The sequence below is a fragment of the Neomonachus schauinslandi genome, chromosome 4, assembly GCF_002201575.2.
Source record: "Neomonachus schauinslandi chromosome 4, ASM220157v2, whole genome shotgun sequence".
Lineage (NCBI taxonomy): Eukaryota > Metazoa > Chordata > Mammalia > Carnivora > Phocidae > Neomonachus > Neomonachus schauinslandi.
This window is the reverse complement of record NC_058406.1, coordinates 73149470-73170149: the sequence shown is the minus strand read 5'-3', so window position 1 is coordinate 73170149 and position 20680 is coordinate 73149470. Positions and strand designations below refer to the sequence as shown.

The window sequence follows — 20680 nt, the reverse complement described above, 5'->3', positions numbered from 1 at the left end:
AATAAAATAGAAGAAGATAGCAGGAAGGGAAAAATGAAGGGGGGGGAAATCGGAGGGGGAGATGAACCATGAGAGACTATGGACTCTGAGAAACAAACCGAGGGTTCTAGAGGGGAGGTGGGTGGGGGGATGGGTTAGCCTGGTGATGGGTATTAAAGAGGGCACGTACTGCATGGAGCACTGGGTGTTATATGCAAATAACGAATCATGGAACACTACATCAAAAACTAATGATGTAATGTATGGTGATTAACATAATAATAAAACAAAAAAAGAAAATAAAAAGCAGGAAGTAAAACAATGAAACTAAAGACTTAACCAATTTGATGCCTGGCTTGATAACTTTAAAGACCCTTATGAGGGGGCACCTGGGTGGCTCAGTCGTTAAGCGTCTGCCTTAGGCTCAGCTCATGATCCCAGGGTCCTGGGATCGAGCCCCGAATCGGGCTCCCTGCTCCGCGGGAAGGTTGTTTCTCCCTCTGCCCCTCCCCCTGCTGTGTTCCCTCTCTCGCTGTGTCTCTCTCTGTCAAATAAATAAATAAAATCTTAAAAAAAAAAAAAGACCCTTATGAGAAGCTTCTTTTTGAGCTTTACTAAAGCCAGGCTTTTGGGAGAAATCTTGACAGTTCAAACCAGGAGATATGATTCATGTCTGTAGACAGGGCTCATAGGAGTTTGCTGGTGGGAAGACTCTGACTTCTGATGCTTTCCTCACCCTTCTAATTTCTGAAACCCATGGAAGCTGATGCTTGCTTTTGTGTTTACCTCTGTGTCTCTGGGCCTCCCAAATGTCTGTACACCAATAAACATTTGTTCTTTTTAAAAAGAAATAGTGAACAGAGATAAAGTGACCTCTGGAATACAATGAGAAATACATACATACACACTATGGGAGTTTCAGGAGAGAGGAGAGATAAAGTGGTAGAAAAAATATGTGTAGAAATTATGTTTGAAAATGTCCCAAATTTGATGAAATAAATGAATTTACACGTTAAGAAGCTCAAAGATTCTAAGTAGAGTAAACTCAAGAGATTATTATTTAAGACATAACTATAATCAAACTGAAAAAAACCAAGGACAGAGAAATCTTACAAAACAGCAAGGGAGAAGCAGGTCACCACTTAAAAGGAATCCTCAGTAAGAATAAAAGCTGATTTTTCATCAGAAAGCACAAAGGCCAGGAGGGACTGGAATGACATTTGTAAAGTAATGAAAGAAAAAACTGTCAATCAAGAACTCCACATATTGCAAAACTAACCTTCAAAAGTAAAGGAGAAAATAAAGAGATTCCCACATAAACACAAATTAAGGGAGTGTGTCACTAGTAGATCTGCCCAGAAGTGCTAAAATTAGTCATTCAGATTGAAAGAACCCTAGACAGTAACTTGAAATTGGAGAAAAAAATAACACCAGTAAAACTAACTATACAGGTAAATGTAAGAGCCAGTATTATTGTGTTTTTGATTTATAACTTTGTTTTCTTTATGACTTAAAAGACAGATGCAAAAAAAAGTAATTATAATGTAATCTAATGGGCACACAGTATATAAACATGTAATCTGTGACACAACAACAACATAAAGACAGGGAGACACAGCTATATAGGAGTGGAGTTTTTGTAGGCTATTGAAGGTAAAGTGGTAAATACTATTATAAATTCAGGATATTAATCACCAGGGTAACCACTAAGAACAAAACTAAAAATATACAGAAAAGGAAACAAGGGAATAAAAAAGGTAAACTAGAAAAATTCAAACACAAAAGAAAGCAGTATCAGAAGAATTCAGGGAAAAAAAAAAAAAAAATTAAGACCTGTAGAAAACAAACAGCAAAATGGCAGAAGTAAGCCTCTTTGTTGTATAATAAAGGATTTGGCTGGTTTTGTTCATGGCTCCTAGGAGTGAGCCTTTAAACCGTTGTTATTTCCCCAGTGATAACAGTGTCTTCGTTATTCATGGTGGGCCCCTCAGACCTCAGATGGGTTTATACTAACAAAGTGATTCATGGTGGGTCCCTGCACAGTTTCTGGATGGGGGCTAGTTATGCCAGAAAGACAACCATATGATTAGAGGGCTGGTGCCATATAATATTAGCTTGACCCCCTGACCTTCAGAGAGGGGTGGGGGACTAGAGACTGATTTCAATCAAGTGGCTGAATGATTTAACCAGTCTCCCCCACATAATAAAGCCACAATAAAAACTGTGGATATTCACAAGTAAAGTGAGATTCCTGGTTGAGGACAGAAACTGATATGCTAAGAGGGTGATACATGCAGAGGACTATGAAGCTTCACATTTGGGACCCCCCAGACCTCTCCTTATGTGTCTTTTCTAATTTATGTTTATAATAAATAATAAAACTGTAATTGTAAACATAGAGCTTTCTTGACTTCTTTGAGTTGTTCTACAAAATTACTGAGCCTAAGGTGGTAGTGGAAATCCCTGAATTTGTAGCCAGTTTGTCAAAAGTGTGGATAGTTGGGGAAACTCCAAGTTTACAACTTGTGTTGGAAAGGAGGGCAGTCTTGTGGGGGACTGGGCCATTAACTTATGAAATCTGACCCAACTCTAAGTAGTTAGCATCAGAATTGCATCGCCACATAGGTAATTACCTTAAATATACAAGGATTACACTGTTTGAGTAAAAGGTAGAGATTGGCAGAACTGATTAAAAAAACATGACTATAGGCTGTCTAAAAGGACTCATTTTAGATCCAAAGACATGAACAGATTAAAAATGAAAGGACAGAAAAAGATATTCAGTGCAAATAGTAATAAGGAAAAGAAAGCTGGGATGGCTATACTAATATCAGACAAAATAGACTCTTAATCCAAAATTGTTATAGGAGACAAAGAAGGACATTACATTTTGATAAGAGCCAATCCATCAAGAAGATATAAAAAAATTACAAACATATGTGCACTTGACAACAGAGCCTAGAAATACATGAAGCAAACAATTACATAATTAAAAGGAGAAATAGGCACAAAAAATAATTGGAGATTTCACTACCCCACTTCCAATAATGGACCTACTAGAATGGCAATAATAAAAAACAAAACAAAACAAAACAAGTGCTGGTACGGATGTGTGCTCTTGGGAACATAAAATGAAAAGTCTGACCATTCCTCAAAAATATAAACACAAAATTACCACATGACCTGCTAATTATACTCCTGGGTATATACCCAAAATAAGTGAAAACAGATGTTAAAAAAAACCTGAACACAGATGTTCATAACAACACTATTCACAATAGTCAAAAGGTGGAAATAACCCAAACAACCCAAATATCCATCCATTGATGAATGGACAAACAAAACAGTATATATCCATACAATGGAATATTATTTACCATAAAAAGGAATGAAATACTGATATATGCTACAAAACAAAACTTGAGAACACTAAGTGAAAGAAGCCAGACACAGAGGCCACAAATTATATAATTCTACTTATAGGAAATACCTAGAACAGACAAATCTACACAGAAAATCAACAGTGGTTGCCAGAGGCTGGGGGAATGGGGAGTAACTACTTAATGGGTATGGGGTTTCCTTTTAGGATGATGAAAATGTTCTGGAACTACATAGTGGTGATAGTTACACAACACTGTAAATAAATACTTCTGAATTGTATATTTTAAAATCGCTAAAATAATAAATTTTATGTTATGTGTAACTTATCACAATGTTTTAAAAATCTGTGCATACTTTCTTACTCGTTTATTAACCCAGGACCAGATATACACACAAAAAAATACACCAAAAATAATTAGGAGATGTATGCAACCTACCTGTTAGTGCTGCTGGTTTGGATAGTGTACTATACTGGTTTTGTGTAGATATCATACTTTGACGTGGACTTAGTGTTGGTGATGCAACAAGTGAAAGCTCCTCAATAATAATACTGCTTTTGGGATGATTCTTGGGAAGTTCATTTAATCTTTGTTCTAATGAATACTTTAAAAGGTCCAACTTCTGACTTGATTCATTAAATCTTGCTTGGGCCTTGAATAGGGAAAAGACAACTGTCATCTAAATAATTACATTCTTTGAATAATGTATTTATTAAGTTAAAATATTTATTTAAAATTACTTCTGAAAGTGCTTTTCTGTCTGTTACTTTTCCTGAGCCAAGTAATTTCATTACATTCTTTGCACCTTCTGCTACTGCAAACTCTATCCTAAAATGATGCCTTAATTCTTCCATCCGAAGTTCAAGAGGACTTATCACAGGTTTTGCTAGAGGGGGGAAAAAAAATGCAATTGAACCATTTATTTGGTATTCTCATATGTAGTAATTAAAACTCATGAAAAGAAATGATTTCTTACAACTTAAAAGTTAGTTATTAAGTCAATAAACATACTTAATAGATACAATGGTGAAATAAAAAGCCTTCCATTTTAGCCATCAAAACTCAAAGATAAAAACTAAAGATCAAAAAACATAATGCTTCCTCCTCCTTAACTTTGAACCACTGCTTCTCTCTTATGTAACATTTATTAAGCACCATGCCCATAATAATAAGAATGACAATTTATCTCTATTCCATCACCATTATCAAAAGCCAATTCATTGGTCTGGACTGCCTGAAGAATCTGCATGCGTATCACTTCTATTTTCGTCTTGCTGTCCTGGAGCAATTGCTGAGCTGTGCCATGGAGTTTCCGATCCTATTAAAATAAGTTTGAAAAGGTAAGCAGATGAAAAGACAAATAAAACATTTTCATAGCTTCTAAGTAAGATCAAATGATTATCAGCAAGTGAAAAACAGAGTTAAAAGAACACTGTAAGTAGATATACTTATTTTAAATATAAATATACTTGTAGATACATTTATTTTAAAAAGCCACCAAACTGATAGCGCTATAAATGAGAAAAACTCCATAAGATAATTTGAGAGAAAGCAAGTGAATTTTATTATTGTTTTTAAAAAACTCCATATTCACATTTGTAATTTTCTTTTTTTTTTTCTGCTTTACACAAAATATAAAGAATTTTCCCATACCATGGTCAATAATTCTCATATTCAGAGGCATTGTGACAGATAGATGCCTCACTTCCTCTCCCAAACTCTTACGGAGTTTCACATATGTTGTCAAATTTTTAAAATAACTAATCCTAGATGGTATCTGTGTTCCTTTAAATCTGATAAAGGAAACAAGAAACAGCATTTGTCAACACTGGTGAGATAATGAGAAAGGTTTCTTGAAATTCTTGAATGTCAAAAAATAAGACCTCAATAAAGCAAGGAAGGAAATTATAGTGAGTAAACTTCTGTTATTTCTTTTAACTTCAAGAAAGGTGAATTAAATGAAATAATGTCACTATCATATCTTAGTTTAGTTTGAATAACAATGAACATTACTGATGGAGAGTCACGAAAAACTTACCATTTTTGCAATTGTGGTCGGCTAAATTATGATCCACCCAAAGATGTCCATGTCCTAATCGCAGAACCTTGCGAATGTTACCTTACATGGCAAAGGGGAACTAAGACAGCAGATGGAATTAAGGTTGTTAATTGTCCAACCTTAAAATACAGAGATCATTTCCTGGATTATTCAGGTGGACCCAAAGTAATCACAAGGCTCCTTAAATGTGGAAGAGAAGGCAGAAGAGGAGGGCAGAATAATGTGAGAAGAAATGGACCCATTGATGTTGACTTCAACGACTGAGAAGAAGAGGGCCGTAAGCCAAGAATTGTGGGCAGCCTCTAGATGCTAGAAAGAGCAAGGAAACAAATTCTCTACATCCTTCAGAAGGGAATGCAGCCCTGCCAAATGCCTGATTTCAGCTCATTGAGATCCATGAGACTTCTCAATTACAAAATTGTAAAATAATAAAGTTACGTTGTTTTAAGCCACTAAATTTATGATGATTTATTGCAGCAGCCATAGAAAACTAAAACAGCAATTTCTTCCAAAAATTTCATATTTAACAAGTAATAGAAGTTAATACCATCTCCTGCTTAGTTATATCAGTTGTCAAAGTCTAGTAGTCTTCAATCCACAAAAAAAGAAATGATAAACAAAACTATGCATCAAGTTAGGAAACATTTATTCACAAGAAAGGCCAATTTTTGCTTATTATTTAAGCATCTCTACTTTTATCACCAAGGCAGTCAGTACTGATTTGGAAATAAAATAGGATACAATCAACCTATATTCTCTGGAAGAGTTCAAGCCTAGAAACTAAGAAATAAGCATCAGGTGTGCAGCATCATTTAAATAAAAACACACACAGTATATTCTAACACTGAATAAAGGGGAGGATGAAGATGTGGGGTGAGAGACAATACTGATATTATATAAGGAAAAAAGAAAGTGAGCTGACATATTTTATGATAAATACCAAACTAGGTTGGTTAATATACAGCGGGAGAAAAAGCAGTTTGCAAATTTATTTTCATATTTTTCTTCCATTTCTTTCCTGCTCCTAAGATCAATTTAAGATCTTCTAGTCAGATTTCATTCTTTATTAAATATTTAGATTTTACACCAACAAAGCTGGGCAATAGAGTTACTATAATTCTCTTAAATATCAATTTACACCATCAAGTACACACACACACACACACACACACTGTATTTGTTAATTCTGCTTTACCGTTAAAAATACTTGAGTTTGGTGTTCGGCTATGACTAATTATTTATGCTTTTAAGAATATACCTATTCACCTTCCAAATTTAAAATGAAAAAACTTTATTTTTACTTTAATTCTTCCTTTCCAGTATTAGGTACATTAGACAAACTGAAGATTTGAAATAGCTTTTTTATTTCTTTGAGACCTCATCAGAGGAGGAAAAACTTAGTATTCCAAAGCTCCTAATTTAATGGGGCAAATATGTTTTGCAATCAGATAGACTGGGGGCCAAATCTTAACTGTATTTTTAACCTTGGGTTAGTTACCTATCTTCCACAAGCTTTAGGTTTCTTGCAGAAATTATGTAAATGAAGATACCACTCTCTAAAACATGGAGATTTGTAAGCATTAGATAAAACTAAAATCATATTGCCTAGAACTTGACTGGCATTAAAATGTTCTCTTTCAGAGTAATAAAAATGATTTTATCTTATTTCAAGGAAGTCCTAGTATAAACGTATAAATATTAAGCAAACTATATAATACTATGCTTTTCAATTAAGCTACTCCTTTTATTATTTTTATCATCATGTGAGAAGACAGCAGTTCTGTCATTTACTTCTTTGGAAATACTTTAACTATTTCAATTCAACATGCAAAGAAGAGCATTAGTTCATTTTAAGAGATCTGCACAGATGTCGAAGTATGATGGAGGCTTTTAAAACTGACAATGGATATTACCTGTCACAGGCAATTTATAGTGACTACATGTCAGTCTTATGCTTTCCAGCATTCAATAAATGTTTATGGTCAGCTTTATGCTTCTAGGAAATGCAATGGATTTTTTACTGAACGCCTAATATATTCAAAGCAAGAAATAGGTAGGTCTAAAGTATATGAATTGGTTTTGAATTACAGAAATACTGGCTTTTATGTAAAGGCTTTGGAAAGATTTTTATGTATGTTAGGTTGAATCATATGAAAATGCCAGTATCTGACTAATTTGGAACTAAAAAGATAGCAATTTCATATGGTTCTACTGGTAGTCAGCACTCTACAATGCCTGTTATATTTTGAATGTACAATATTTTTAAATTATAAGTTAAAAAATTTACAATATTTTCCAATTATATAATATTTTGTTTTGTAAAAAGTAACCATTATTGTTTTGAAAGTCATAGTGGGACCATTACAACAAACTACATCACACATGGATTTCAGAAATAAATAAACCAATCATTATCTTTATTTTTCCATCACATATTTATGGCTTACTTTACATGTATTAAATGTGGTCACATCCAGTGAAAATACAAAGATTAATCAGTTAGGATGCCACCTTTAAAAACCTATAATTTTATTGAAGAGATACAAATAATTATTGTATGTATCAGAATGTTTAAAGTAGCCAAAGAAAATCAAAGCAAGATGGGATCAATTTTAGCTGAGGGAATCCAGAAAGGTTTATATCAAGACTATATCAAGACTAGAATATTGAGGACAGTGAGGCTAAGATAGATGGTTAGATACTTTTCAAATGAGAAAAAGGTCTGAAAAGACCTGGGTGCATTTAAAGAGGTTAACAAGAACCCCATATTTTAATAAATAGCTTATGTCATCTGCATACATCAATGGAAAACATTTCTTCGACATGGCTTATGAAGCCCTCAGATTATTCTGAAAACCAATGGTGCTACTTAGAGCCATGAAATTTACATTCTAATGTTGATAAAGATGATAAAGAAATTGTGTAAATTATAATTTCAGGTAGTAGTAATGCAATGAAAGAGATAAGGAGAGACAGGGGCTGATATTTTACACAGGATAGTAGTAAAGAGCTTGCTGAAGTGACTATAACGAAGTGAGAGAAAAAGCCGCATGAAAAGTACTTGAGAGAAGAGACATCTAGGCAGAGACACAGTAAATGCAAAGCCTCTGAGATAAGAGTGTGCTTGGTATGTTCAAGAGATAGCAAAAAAGCTGATAGAGCTAGAGTGTGATGAGAGAGAATAAAAGTGTTTGAAAGGATAAAATCAGAAGGTAGCCAGGGTTAAGTCACATATAAACTTGCAGAGCCACAATAAGGACTCTGGATTTTGTTCTAAGCATGCCAGAAAGCCAACAGAAGGTTCTGAAACAATAGTGTGAAAATATCTGACTTGGCTTTTAAAAGGACAACTCTGGCTATGATGTGTTTGGGGTAGTAATTTTGTCATACAGAATCCAATAACCAGAGTCGTGAAGATGATTTTTACCACGAAACTGAATTCATTACCCCTGTCCCTAAAATGCTCCCCATCGTGAATTACGTATCCTTGTGAAGAGCACCACCGTTCACCAATCTGCCTACATAACCAACCTAAGAATCATCTTTGACTCAGCCTTCTTCCTCATATCAAGACACCACATATTTATTCTACCTAAATAGCTTGACTCTGCCTTCTTTGCTTTCACTGTGTTACAAGAGGATTGAAGCATGTTTAACCTGGACTCCTACAAAAGCCTACTTAAACTTGCTGCCTATATATTTGACCCTTCTCTAACATTCTTCAAGTCTGAGAAAGATGAATGTGAACTTTCTAAACTTTAAATCTGATCACGTATTTACTCTGCTAAAGTCTTTCAGTAGCTCCATGTATCTCATAAGATAGGATCTTAACTGCTTAATTTTGTCCAAAGTACTTTATAATCTGGTTTGTCTTTCAATTATGCTATACCTCTCACTATACCTCACTTGAAGCTCTACTGGTGGGGAACAGAAAAAAAAAGTCTTGTTGGAATCACCTGGAAGACTTTTCCCAAAAACAAATGTGCTTTTCTGGAGATCGAGATTTGTTCGCTCATGAGGGCATGGCCTTCCACTGAAGATGACTGCAACTGTTAAAAGTGTATTCTACCTACCTCAGATATATTGGATAAGAAATAAGTTGAGAGTTTCTGCTACAGTCATACAAAAGCACTTCCATTCCCTAGAATAAGCCATGCTATTCAACAGTACCTTATTCTGTATCTGCTGGGTTTACCCACATCATCTTCCCTAGAAAGTAATTCCCTTTTCAATTCCAAATCATCCTTCAAATCTCATATTAAGTAACGATTTCTTCTGGCAGTTAAGTGATTCTTATCCACTGTTTCTTTTTTTTTTTTTTAAGATTTTATTTATTTATTTGACAGAGAGATAGAGAGCACAAGCAGGCAGAGTGGCAGGCAGAGGGAGAAGGAGAAGTAGGCTCTCCGCGGAGCAGGGAGCCCGATGCCGGGCTCAATCCCAGGACCTCGGGATCATGACCTGAGCCGAAGGCAGACGCCCAACTGACTGAGCCACTCAGGCACCCCTCTTATCCACTGTTTCTAAAGTAACTTGAACATACCACTATTATATATTGTAATTATTTACATATGATACCTCCTTTTTGGATAGTGGAGCTTTTGAAAGTGGGATATTATCTGTTAAGTACCTGTTATGTTATAAGGCATTAACTTTATTACATTTATACTCCAAAGCCCATCAAAATTTACTGTTATGTCCTTAACAAATTAATTAATATTCCACATAACTTCAATTTACAATTTTCCCTAATCTCAGAGAGATACAGTTTGACCCAATGAGAGATTTAAAGATGAGAAATGAAAACAAGACCAAATCTAGACAGAAATAACTAGCAGGTCTACCACCTCAGAGACTATAGCAGCTGGACCTCTACCTGACCCCTTCTCAAATTAATAAAGCCCCTAATTAAAAGTAAAAAGCTACGGGCGCCTGGGTGGCTCAGTTGGTTAAGTGACTGCCTTCGGCTCAGGTCATGATCCTGGAGTCCCTGGATCGAGTCCCGCATCGGGCTCCCTGCTCGGCAGGGAGCCTGCTTTGTCCTCTGACCCTATCCCCTCTCATGTGTTCTCTCTCTCTCAAATAAATAAATAAAATCTTAAAAAAAAAAAGTAAAAAGCTACTGGGGTGCCTGGGTGGTGCAGTCGGTTGAGCATACGACTCCTGGCTTTGGCTCAGATTGTGATTTCAGAGTTGTGGGACTGAGCCCCGCATTGGGCTCCACACTCAGCACAGTCTGTTAAAGTTTCTCTCTCCCTCTGCCCCACCCCCACTCACTCTCTCTCTCAAATAAATAAATAAATCTTAAAAAAAATAAAAGGCTACTGGAAAATTATCTCTTGTTTCAGTAGGATGCTCATAGTTCCATTCATTTTGGACCTGTGGTTATCATAAGTTATCTATCTGTTTTACTTTTAATATTTCCATAAACCTGTTCAAATTGGGGATGGAGTGGGGCAATTACAAACCATTTTGAGAATACAGTGAAACCTATGGCCTTCTCATTCATCCATCTATCAGCATACACATTCACTTTTTCTTTAACTTCAAAGGGTTCATAAACCTCTCAATCTAATCCATCAACTGTATTTAAAAAACTTACTCCAGAGGGTAGTAGCTAGATAAATTTAATTTTTTTAAAGATTTATTTATTTAAGAGAGCAAGAGAGCGAGAGAGAGAACGTGCACAGGGAGGGAGAGGGAGAGTCCCAAGTAGACCCTGCTCTTAGGACCTGAGCCGAAACCAAGAGTCAGTGGCACAACCAACTACACCACCCACGTGCTCTTGAATAAATTGAATTTTAAAACACCCAGCATAATATGATGCATTCACAGTTCCACAACATAGTATTTGCCTTGAAACAAAAAAAGTCCAAAATAACATTTGATAAAAATGAAATATGTTCAAAACTAAAAGTCAACACTAAAAATAGTAACAGAAAAAAACTCTACCACCATGAGTGTTCAAAGTTAATAAAATATGCTATTAAATATCATATAAGCAATATATCAAGTAGAAACAAATATACGTCCCTAAAAATTTAAAAATTCATTTGAAATATGGCATATAATCTAATTTTCATTATTAAGCTTTAAAAATCTTATTTATTAACATATACACATTTCTCTCTTTTCAGTATCTTCCCAGATTTCTTTGGGTGGGTAGGCAGGGTGCATAGCTCCAAGTTAAAATTCTACCCCTGCCCCCTATTTCAAATTCTTAAATAAAACAAAACAAAATCAAAACATAACCTAATAACTTTTATTCTGATATTACTTAGGGAATATCTATTAAAATATGAAAGAAACATTAATTTGCAAAGGCAAGATCTTTAAATTAGTTGAGAATACCAAGGTAAATTTTGTAAGTCCACCTTTCTAAGACTTTTGGGAAATTATAGAACCTTAGATTGGAAAGAACCTTTAAAACAATCTGGTTCAGTGGTCTCCAGCATTTTCTCTTCTACATTATACCACAGAACAAGGACACATTCCTATTAGTAACAACTGCTTCCCATAAAATGATTTTCAATTAGGAATTATATGCCCATTCCAGATTCCCCAAGAACCCACAGCTCTACTCCAAACAATCACTACCACTAGAATGTCCTGTCTTTCCATTTGTCCTTTCCTAAAAACCTGTCTATAGTGATGGAAAACTTATTAGAGTCTAAATTTTTTAAAAATAACCTTTTTGTTTTAGAACAATTTTAGATTCACAGGAAAGTTGCAAATATGGATAGTTCCTGTCTACCCTTTACTCATACAGCTAAATTTTTTCTTGATTGATTTTGGTAGGAGTAAGCAATTTTTTAAAAAAATGATTTTATTTATATATTTGTCAGCGAGAGAGAGAGAGCTCACAAACAGTGGGAGCAGCAGCAGAGGGAGAAGGAGGCTTCCTGCTGAGCAAGGAGCCTGATGTGGGATTTGATTCCAGGACCCTGAGATCATGACCTGAGCTGAAGGCAGATGCTTAATGGACTGAGCCACCCAGGTGCCCCTAAAAATATTATTTTAAAAACTATTTGTTTCTAACTTGCTTTACTGTCAATACTTTCAAATTTGGAGGCTAAAATGGTCTTAGAAATCCTAGTAGTACAGAGTTTGAACAGCAAAATCACAGTAAGCACAAAAATGCAAAAACTGTGGTGTACACAGACCATGAAAAGGATACTTGTTTACAGTGTAAGAGCTTAAAGAAGAAGATAGAGCACCTTGTTTGATCTCAACTGTGAGCATGCACATCAGATGACTCACATTTTTTAGCCCTCTGTGCATATCCACGAATGACTGTGAAAGTGCCAGAAGTATTGATGTTGGGTTTACAAATAAATTTTATCAGATAGGTGAATTCACACATATGGAATCTGCAAATAATGAGGATTGACTGTATACACGTACATTTATAGTACTTACCTTTGAAGATCCATTTGAATACATTTGTATCATGTTCTCTGCACCTTGTTTTACTTTAAGTTCTATATCCAATTGTTTTTGTAAGGCCATCAATCTATTATTGCTAGTGGAACAACGAGGGTCACTGCTGGGAGTATCTGGAGTCCTTGGGCAATCTGTAAATTAAATAGTATGTTAAAATTACTTACTAGGACCAATTGCTGCTTAAAATTAAAAGTTAATATTCTCAAAGAATAAAGAATTATAAGGTTTGAAATGAGCTTAAAGTCACCTAAATGGAATCTCCTTATGCTTACAGATAATACAAGAATTCAAGCCAAGAAAATGTTCAAGCAGACGGGCAGGATCTTCTGCCAGGGATACATTGAGTCTGAAACTGAATTAGATCATAGTCCCAAGTTTTCCCAACACTATTATGTTTAAATTAAATTAAATAATTTGACTCGTCTATTCAACAACTGAACTAAACCTCTACTTATTACCTGATTGGTTAAAGAAGAAAGCATATTTAAACATTATACAGATTCCTCTAAAGTAAATCTTTGTAAATAGAACTAATATGTCAGCATTCTTTATAGTAATAACTTAAACATACACATAAAGGATTTCACATTTGTTTTCTACTAGGAGGATGTTCAGTCACAATGGAAAGTGTTTCAAGGATACTGATTGATACCACATTGCTGATGGGGGATATCTAAAACTTCAAGTCCATGGTTTCTCATAAAGCATACAGTGGTACTTCTATTTTAAAATAAAAACAAAAACTTTGAACAGAACCTTCTAACTATTTTGGGTAATCCATTATTGTTAAAATACTTCTACTAATTTTACCGTATAACTAAAATTATTCATATTGAAGTTCATCATTTTGTGTTTTATCTACCCTAGGTCCCTTGCTTATAAAAAAAACAACTTAGGGGCGCCTGGGTGGCTCAGTTGGTTAAGCGACTGCCTTCGGCTCAGGTCATGATCCTGGAGTCCCTGGATCGAGTCCCACATCAGGCTCCCTGCTCGGCAGGGAGTCTGCTTCTCCCTCTGACCCTAACCCCTCTCATGTGCTCTCTCTCATGCTCTCTCAAATAAATAAATAAAATCTTTAAAAAAAATAAAAAGAAAAAAACAACTTAGAAGACTAGGGTACTAGACCTGGTTTAGTTGTAAGTAACTTGGCAATCACTGGAAAATTGTCTAAACTGCAAGTTACTTAACCTTTGTGCTTAAGGGTTAAGTGCAATAAAAGATGGTATGACCAACTGATTTTTTTTTTTTTTAAGATTTTATTTATTTGAGAGAGAGAATGGGAGACAGAGAGCATGAGAGGGGGAGGATCAGAGGGAGAAGCAGACTCCCCGCCGAGCAGGGAGCCCGATGCGGGACTCGATCCCAGGACTCTAGGATCATGACCTGAGCCGAAGGCAGTTGCTTAACCAACTGAGCCACCCAGGCGCCCCTGACCAACTGATTTTAATGACTGTTTTACATTTGGCTTTATATTCCTTTAAAAAAATTCATGAGTTTAAAAACAATTCAACATAATTTGTTAATTAACTTGCAAAAATACAGGTGCTATGCTAGTTACGGATATAAAATACCATTTTATCATTTACATACTATGTTGCAAAGTGTAAATCTTGATGTAAGTGCTCTATAAGCTCATCAATCCTCATCAACAGCCCTATAATGAGCACTGCACCCATATTATAGAAAAAGAAAACTAGGGCACAGAGTGGTTAAGAAACTGGCCCAAGGTCATATATCTAGCAAGTCAGTTCCATACCAAAGTCTACCTTGTTAATTGCTGTGCTATGCTGCCTTTTTACCATTTAAAAACCTTGTAAACAACTATACTAGACTCTGCATGTATGCATACTTACATATGTAACAGTATAATCACACACAAATATGTATATGTATGCATATTAATCCTTAAAATAACATCTTGAGACAGATACTATCCACATTTTACACATCAGAAAACAGGCAAAGTCACACAGTTACTAGCTGAGATTCAAATTCAAAAAAGGTTTCTATTGTAACTGAATTCCCCACATTGTAATAAGCTGCTCCAAAAGCTGATTTTATAGGTGACATATTTTTTTTTTTAATTTTATCTATTTGACAGAGAGAGAGAGACAGCTAGAGAGGGAACACAAGCAGGGGGAGTGGGAGAGGGAGAAGCAGGCTCCTGGCAGAGCAGGAAGCCCGATGCGGGGCTCGATCCCAGGACTCAGACCATGACCTGAGCCAAAGGCAGTAACTTAACCGACTAAGCCACCCAGGCGCCCCTATAGGTGACATAGTCTTATTAAAAAAAAAAAAACTAATATTAAGTATAGACAACCTTCCAGATCAGGCTCACAAATGAACTACTTAACATATTGTTATGGACAGAATGTTTATGTCCCCCCAAATGCCTATGTTGAAACCATAATGTGATGGTACTGGAGGTGAGACCTCTGGCAGGTAATTAGATCATGAGGATGGTCTCTCTCTGTCATGTAAGGATACAGAGAAAAGATGCTGTCTGCAAACCAGGAAGAAGCCCATTACTAGAACTCTGACCCTGATGGCACCTTGATCTCAGAGTTCCCAGCCTCCAGAACTGTGAGAAATAAATGTCTGTTATTTAAGTCACCCAATATATGGTACTTTGTTGAAGCAGCCTGAACTAAGACATATGTACCATAGTGGTTAAGAGTACCTACGTCTGAATCTCAGTTTTGGAACTGAGATTTAGTACAAACCATATAATAGGGGGTAAGCTACTTAACAGCTCTGTGCCTCATTGTCATTATTGTTAAACAGTAAAAATAGCATCAAGCTCACAGGGTTACTGCGATTTAATAAATTACGTGTAAAGAGCTTAGAAAAGGGCATGGTGCATAGCAAATATTTAATAAACATTAACTAGGAGTAGTCATTGTATGAAGTGTAAGCATATCTCCTGTTGAGTCCATAAATGAATTGCACATCATAGTAATGACTAAAAAGTTAGGTAGACTCAATCTGTGAACAGTTAAGATTTTCTTCTTTCCTTCCTTCCTTTCTTTCTTTCTTTTAACATAAATGACACAAGACTCTTGTAAGAAATTGAAGTCACATAAAATTTGGCATATAAAGTTAATTTATAGTAAGCACATTTAAAAAAAAAGAACTGGGATGCATTCACAGAAGGCTCTCAGTTGAGAAAAGTATGGAAATGTGTTTTCTGTAAAACAGCTGATCATGTTTAGCCTAGGGTGAGAAAGAGAAATGATTCTTGCCTAAATATTTAAATATTTGTCTATTCACTTACTATTTCCCCACAGGGCAAAGAATTAGAACAAACAGATAAAGGTAGTGAGGATAAAAATTTTTATCACAAAGAGAAATTCCTTACATTTTAAGTTATCTAACAATGAAACAGATTCCTTAAAATGTAATAAAATTCCTTGTCTCTGGAAGCATTTACACAAGGGCTAGATTATAAACTGTTAAAAAAGCTATATAAGAAATTCTTGCACATTAAAACAGGCTGTACTAAGACACTGAAAGATATACTGATTCTAATAGTCTGTGAATTTGTAATAATATTATAAAATCTAATACTATTTTTATGGAAAAGTATGTCCTCAGTTTTAATAAGGATTATAAGAACTAAGAAATAACATAATGATTAGGAGCCCGGGCTCTGGAGGTCAGAATGCCTGGGTTAAAATCCTGTGGCTACTGCTTATTGGTGTGGTTTTGATCGTATACTTACTTCACATCTCTGTGTTGCAGTTTCCTCAGCCACAAATTGGGGGTTCTTGTGAAGATAAAGCCTGTATAGTGCTTAGGCCAATGTTTACGATTCAATAAAATTACATGTCAGGGCACAGTTAAGTAGCTGGTATTTCTGCTCATTTAATCTTCAAAGGAACTCACAAAGGTTTGTAATATAACTTCACTTTACAAATAAAAACAACTAAAACTTACAGAGATCAAGTAATTTGCAAAAGTCACAAAAGCGTATGCCAAGGTAGAAACTTAACCTTAGATATGTCTAGTTTTATAAAGCCCACTTTTTCACTCATTTAGAAATCAGAGAAACACTTTGATGTCCCCTCAGATTTCACCTATTCTTCCTTTTAATAAACTACTTTTCTTCTCTCCAATTTCCTTTCTTATAGGTTATGGTAAATTACAGCATTATAAAACATATGGTTGCCAGTATATTTGTTAAACACTTTTCTTCATGGTAAAACATATTTCAAAACAGGGGTAGCCGGAACTCCCTATTAATGTTCTCGTCTTTCAAAAAGGCAATTTTAAAAACTTCTGAAAGATGAAATTATTTTTCCACTCTAAGAAGATCAAATGTTGAATCTATTAAGTATATACTTTGCCACTTTAAAAAACCATACCCCATGATTAAGACTCATGTCAAATCTCCATTTGCTGTATCTATTTGCTATTATTACCAAACCAGTTTAGGGGGGAGGGGAGAGATTACAGGAATTATTTGTACTTCTAACCATCTAAACATTATCATACAATTTGAAATATAATCTGTTATATAAATTCAATAACAAGGTTTTAATATGTTTATATATTAGATCAAAAAGGTCCCAAATAAAGTCCCACTTTCATAGCTAGGCATTAAAAGCTTTATGCTGAAGTTAGCTAACTTTCCATTACTGCTTTTTATCAAATTCAATGTTTGCTTTAAAAAAATCTTTTTCTATCCCCCCAAATGCAATGTACTTGTCTTCCTCCATACCACTGTTAACTCAGCTTAGGCATTACCTTTTTCTTCCCTAACCATCCCCCAAGCTGATCAGATGCCCTTTCTAACAATGTCTTCAAAGTATATTTTCTTCCCTCCACTGAAATATGTATTACACAGTATTACAATGATTTATTTTCATGTCTGTTTTCCCCGAAACTACAAGTATCTTCATTTAACAATTTTAATAGAATAGTTTAACAGCAAATTGACACAGAAAAATAGCAGACTAGTACTGAAAAATAAGTAAGTTTAAAAATGAGGTGGAGGGAATAGAAAATGAAAGATTAAAAGGCACAGAGGGCAAAACAAAATCTAAATATATCTTACTGTATTTCAGGAGAAAAAAAGAAAATGATTCAAAGACATTATGTGAAGAGAAAAATGACAAATTTTTCAGAACTTATAAGATACCAATCCATGAATTCAAGCTATCCAATCAACTCCAAGCAGATATATATATAGGGGGAAAAGTCCGTACCTGGACATATCACGGTAAAACTTCAAAAAATCAAAGACAAAGAGAAAATCTTTTTTTTTTTTTTTTTTTTAAGATTTATTTGATAGAGAGCACAAGTAGGCAGAGCAGCAGTCAGAGGGAGAGGGAAAAGCAGACTCCCCACTGAGCAGGGAGCCCGATGCGGGGCTCGATCCCAGGACTCTGGGATCAAGACCTGAGCTGAAGGCAGACGCTTAACCGACTGAGCCACCCAGGTGCCCCTAGACAAAAAGAAAATCTTAAGAGCAGCCAATGAAAGGGTACCTTTAAATAAGCTACTGTAGACTGACAGCAGACTTTTCAAAAATAGCAATGAAAGCTAGAAGAAGACAGAATGATAGCTTCTTTCTTTTTTTTTTTAAAGATTTAATTTATTTATTTGACAGAGAGAGACACAGTGAGAGAGGGAACACAAGCAGGGGGAGTGAGGGGGAGAGGGGGAGAAGCAGGCTTCCCGTGAAGCAGGTAGCCTGATGTGGGGCTTGATCCCAAGACCCTGCGATCATGACCTGAGCCGAAGGCAGACGCTTAACGACTGAGCCACCCAGGCGCCCCCAGAATGATAGTTTCTTTATAAGATATAATTATCAAGCTTGTATTGTAATTTCAGTGAAAATACCTTGCAAGAATGAAGAAAAAAAACGAAAACACTACCAAGATGGAAAGAATGTCACAAACATAAACTCTTAAAGAGAAAACTCTAAAAGTGATACAAATCGATATATCAGAAGAGAAATAGGAATGAAGAGCACAAAAATGTTTTATATGTGAGAAACTGTAAATGACTATATAAAATCAATAAAAAAGTCATGTAAGGGTTTTAAGAAAGCTAGAATAAAAAATAAGGCAACAACAATAAAAAGTCAAGATATGGGTAAGTGGAGGCATCCTAAGGCCTCTGAATTGTATGGAGATGAGTAAGAACAGTGATTAACAGTAGTCTTTGATAAGCATGCATTTTATACTGTCCAAATTAACCAAAATTTCCAAAATAATTGACTGATGTTTAAAAATACTATTAAAATGCCAAGAAAGAAGAGAGAAAGAAACACTGAAAGCACAAAATATAAACCCAAATATATCAGTAATTATTTAAATATAATGGACTAATGATCTAGGTAAAAGACAAAAGATCTTACACTGATTAAAAGATTAGTCTGGGTAAAAACGAATACAACTAAATGTAACTATATGTTATTTACAAAAGACATATCTAAAACATAGTAATATAGAAAAGCTGAAAGTAAAAGAGTAGAAAAAAGATATTCCATGCAATTAATAATCCCAAACCCCAAACTATATTTATAACAGGCAAAAGACACTTTCAGCACAAAAATTACTGGAGATAAGGAATTCATTTCATAGCAACAGAAGGTTCAAGTCACCTTCTATTGAAAAGATAATTCTAAATTTGTAGGTCTTCAAAAATATGGCCACAAAAGAAAGCAAAAGTTGACAGAATTAAAAAGAAAACAGCAACTCTACATTCCACTAAGTATTAACAATGTTTTTAGTAATTAATAGAATAAGTAGACACAAATCCAGGTAAGGATGCAGCTTTTAACACCACAGTTAAATGCTTAACCTATAAACATACGAAGAATAACACCCACCAACTGGAGAATATGCATTATTTTTTTGGCACACACAGAACATAAAGCAAGTCTCAGCAAATTTCAAGGGACCACAGGGTAATTAATAAAAAAAAAATCAATAAATAAAGGATAACTGGAAAGTCCTCATGTTTAATAAATAAAAAATACACTTTTAACCTAGTTCATGAGACAATACAGACATAATGAAAATGAGAAAATATCTCAAACTGATCAAAACTTTAGGTGATATCAGCATCATGGTGTCATAGATGTTCCTCCTTTTTGTACCCCCCCCCCACTTTTAACAATAAATTAGACATCCATCTATAAACAAAAGTGCCTTTGTGGAATTTGTGGTATCCAACACCAGGCCAAAGGACCTGGGAGCAGTCTCGTCCACATTAGCATTCAGTAATAGGCAGACAAATCTTGGTATCTCAATGTAAATCAAAGACTTAAACGTAAGACCTGATACCATAAAACTCTTGCAAGAAAATGTAGGAAAGAGCCCTTGACAATGGTCTTGGCAATAGTTTTTTGGATATAACACCAAAAGCACAAACAACAAAAGCAAAAATAAACTCAATCTGTTCTGCACAGCAAAAAACAATCAAGAAAATGAAAAGCAATATACAGAATGGGAGAAAATATTTGCAAGTCATCTATCTAATAAGGGGTTAATATCCAAAGTATATAAAGAACCCACACAACTCAAGCAAAAAAAGAAAAAAATCTGATTAAAAATGGGTAGAGGAAATAAATAAACATTTTTTCAAAAGACATTCAATCATCAAGAAGACAAGAGTAACAAGTGTCCTTGAAGGCTGTGAAGATACAAGAACCCATGTATGGGGAATGTAAACTGGTTTAGCTATTATGGAAAATAGTATGAAGGTTCCTCAAAAAATTAAAAATAGAACTACCACCTGATTCAGCAATGCCACTCCTGGGTATATATTTAAAGGAAATAAAACCATATCCAAGAGATATACGCACTCC

The 20680-nt window shown here is 35.0% G+C and overlaps 1 protein-coding gene across 1 annotated transcript in view; it reads right to left on the bottom strand.

Annotated features, from left to right (window-relative positions):
• PKN2 (protein kinase N2) overlaps positions 1-20680 on the bottom strand; it is a 139224-nt gene that overhangs the window by 60612 nt on the left and 57932 nt on the right. Inside the window, exons 3-6 of the mRNA XM_021689950.2 lie at positions 12838-12992; positions 4560-4677; positions 4100-4245; positions 3798-4011 (exon numbers count right to left, since the gene is read on the bottom strand). Coding sequence (XP_021545625.1) covers positions 3798-4011; positions 4100-4245; positions 4560-4677; positions 12838-12992 — 633 coding nt within the window. The remainder of the gene's footprint in view (positions 1-3797; positions 4012-4099; positions 4246-4559; positions 4678-12837; positions 12993-20680) is intronic.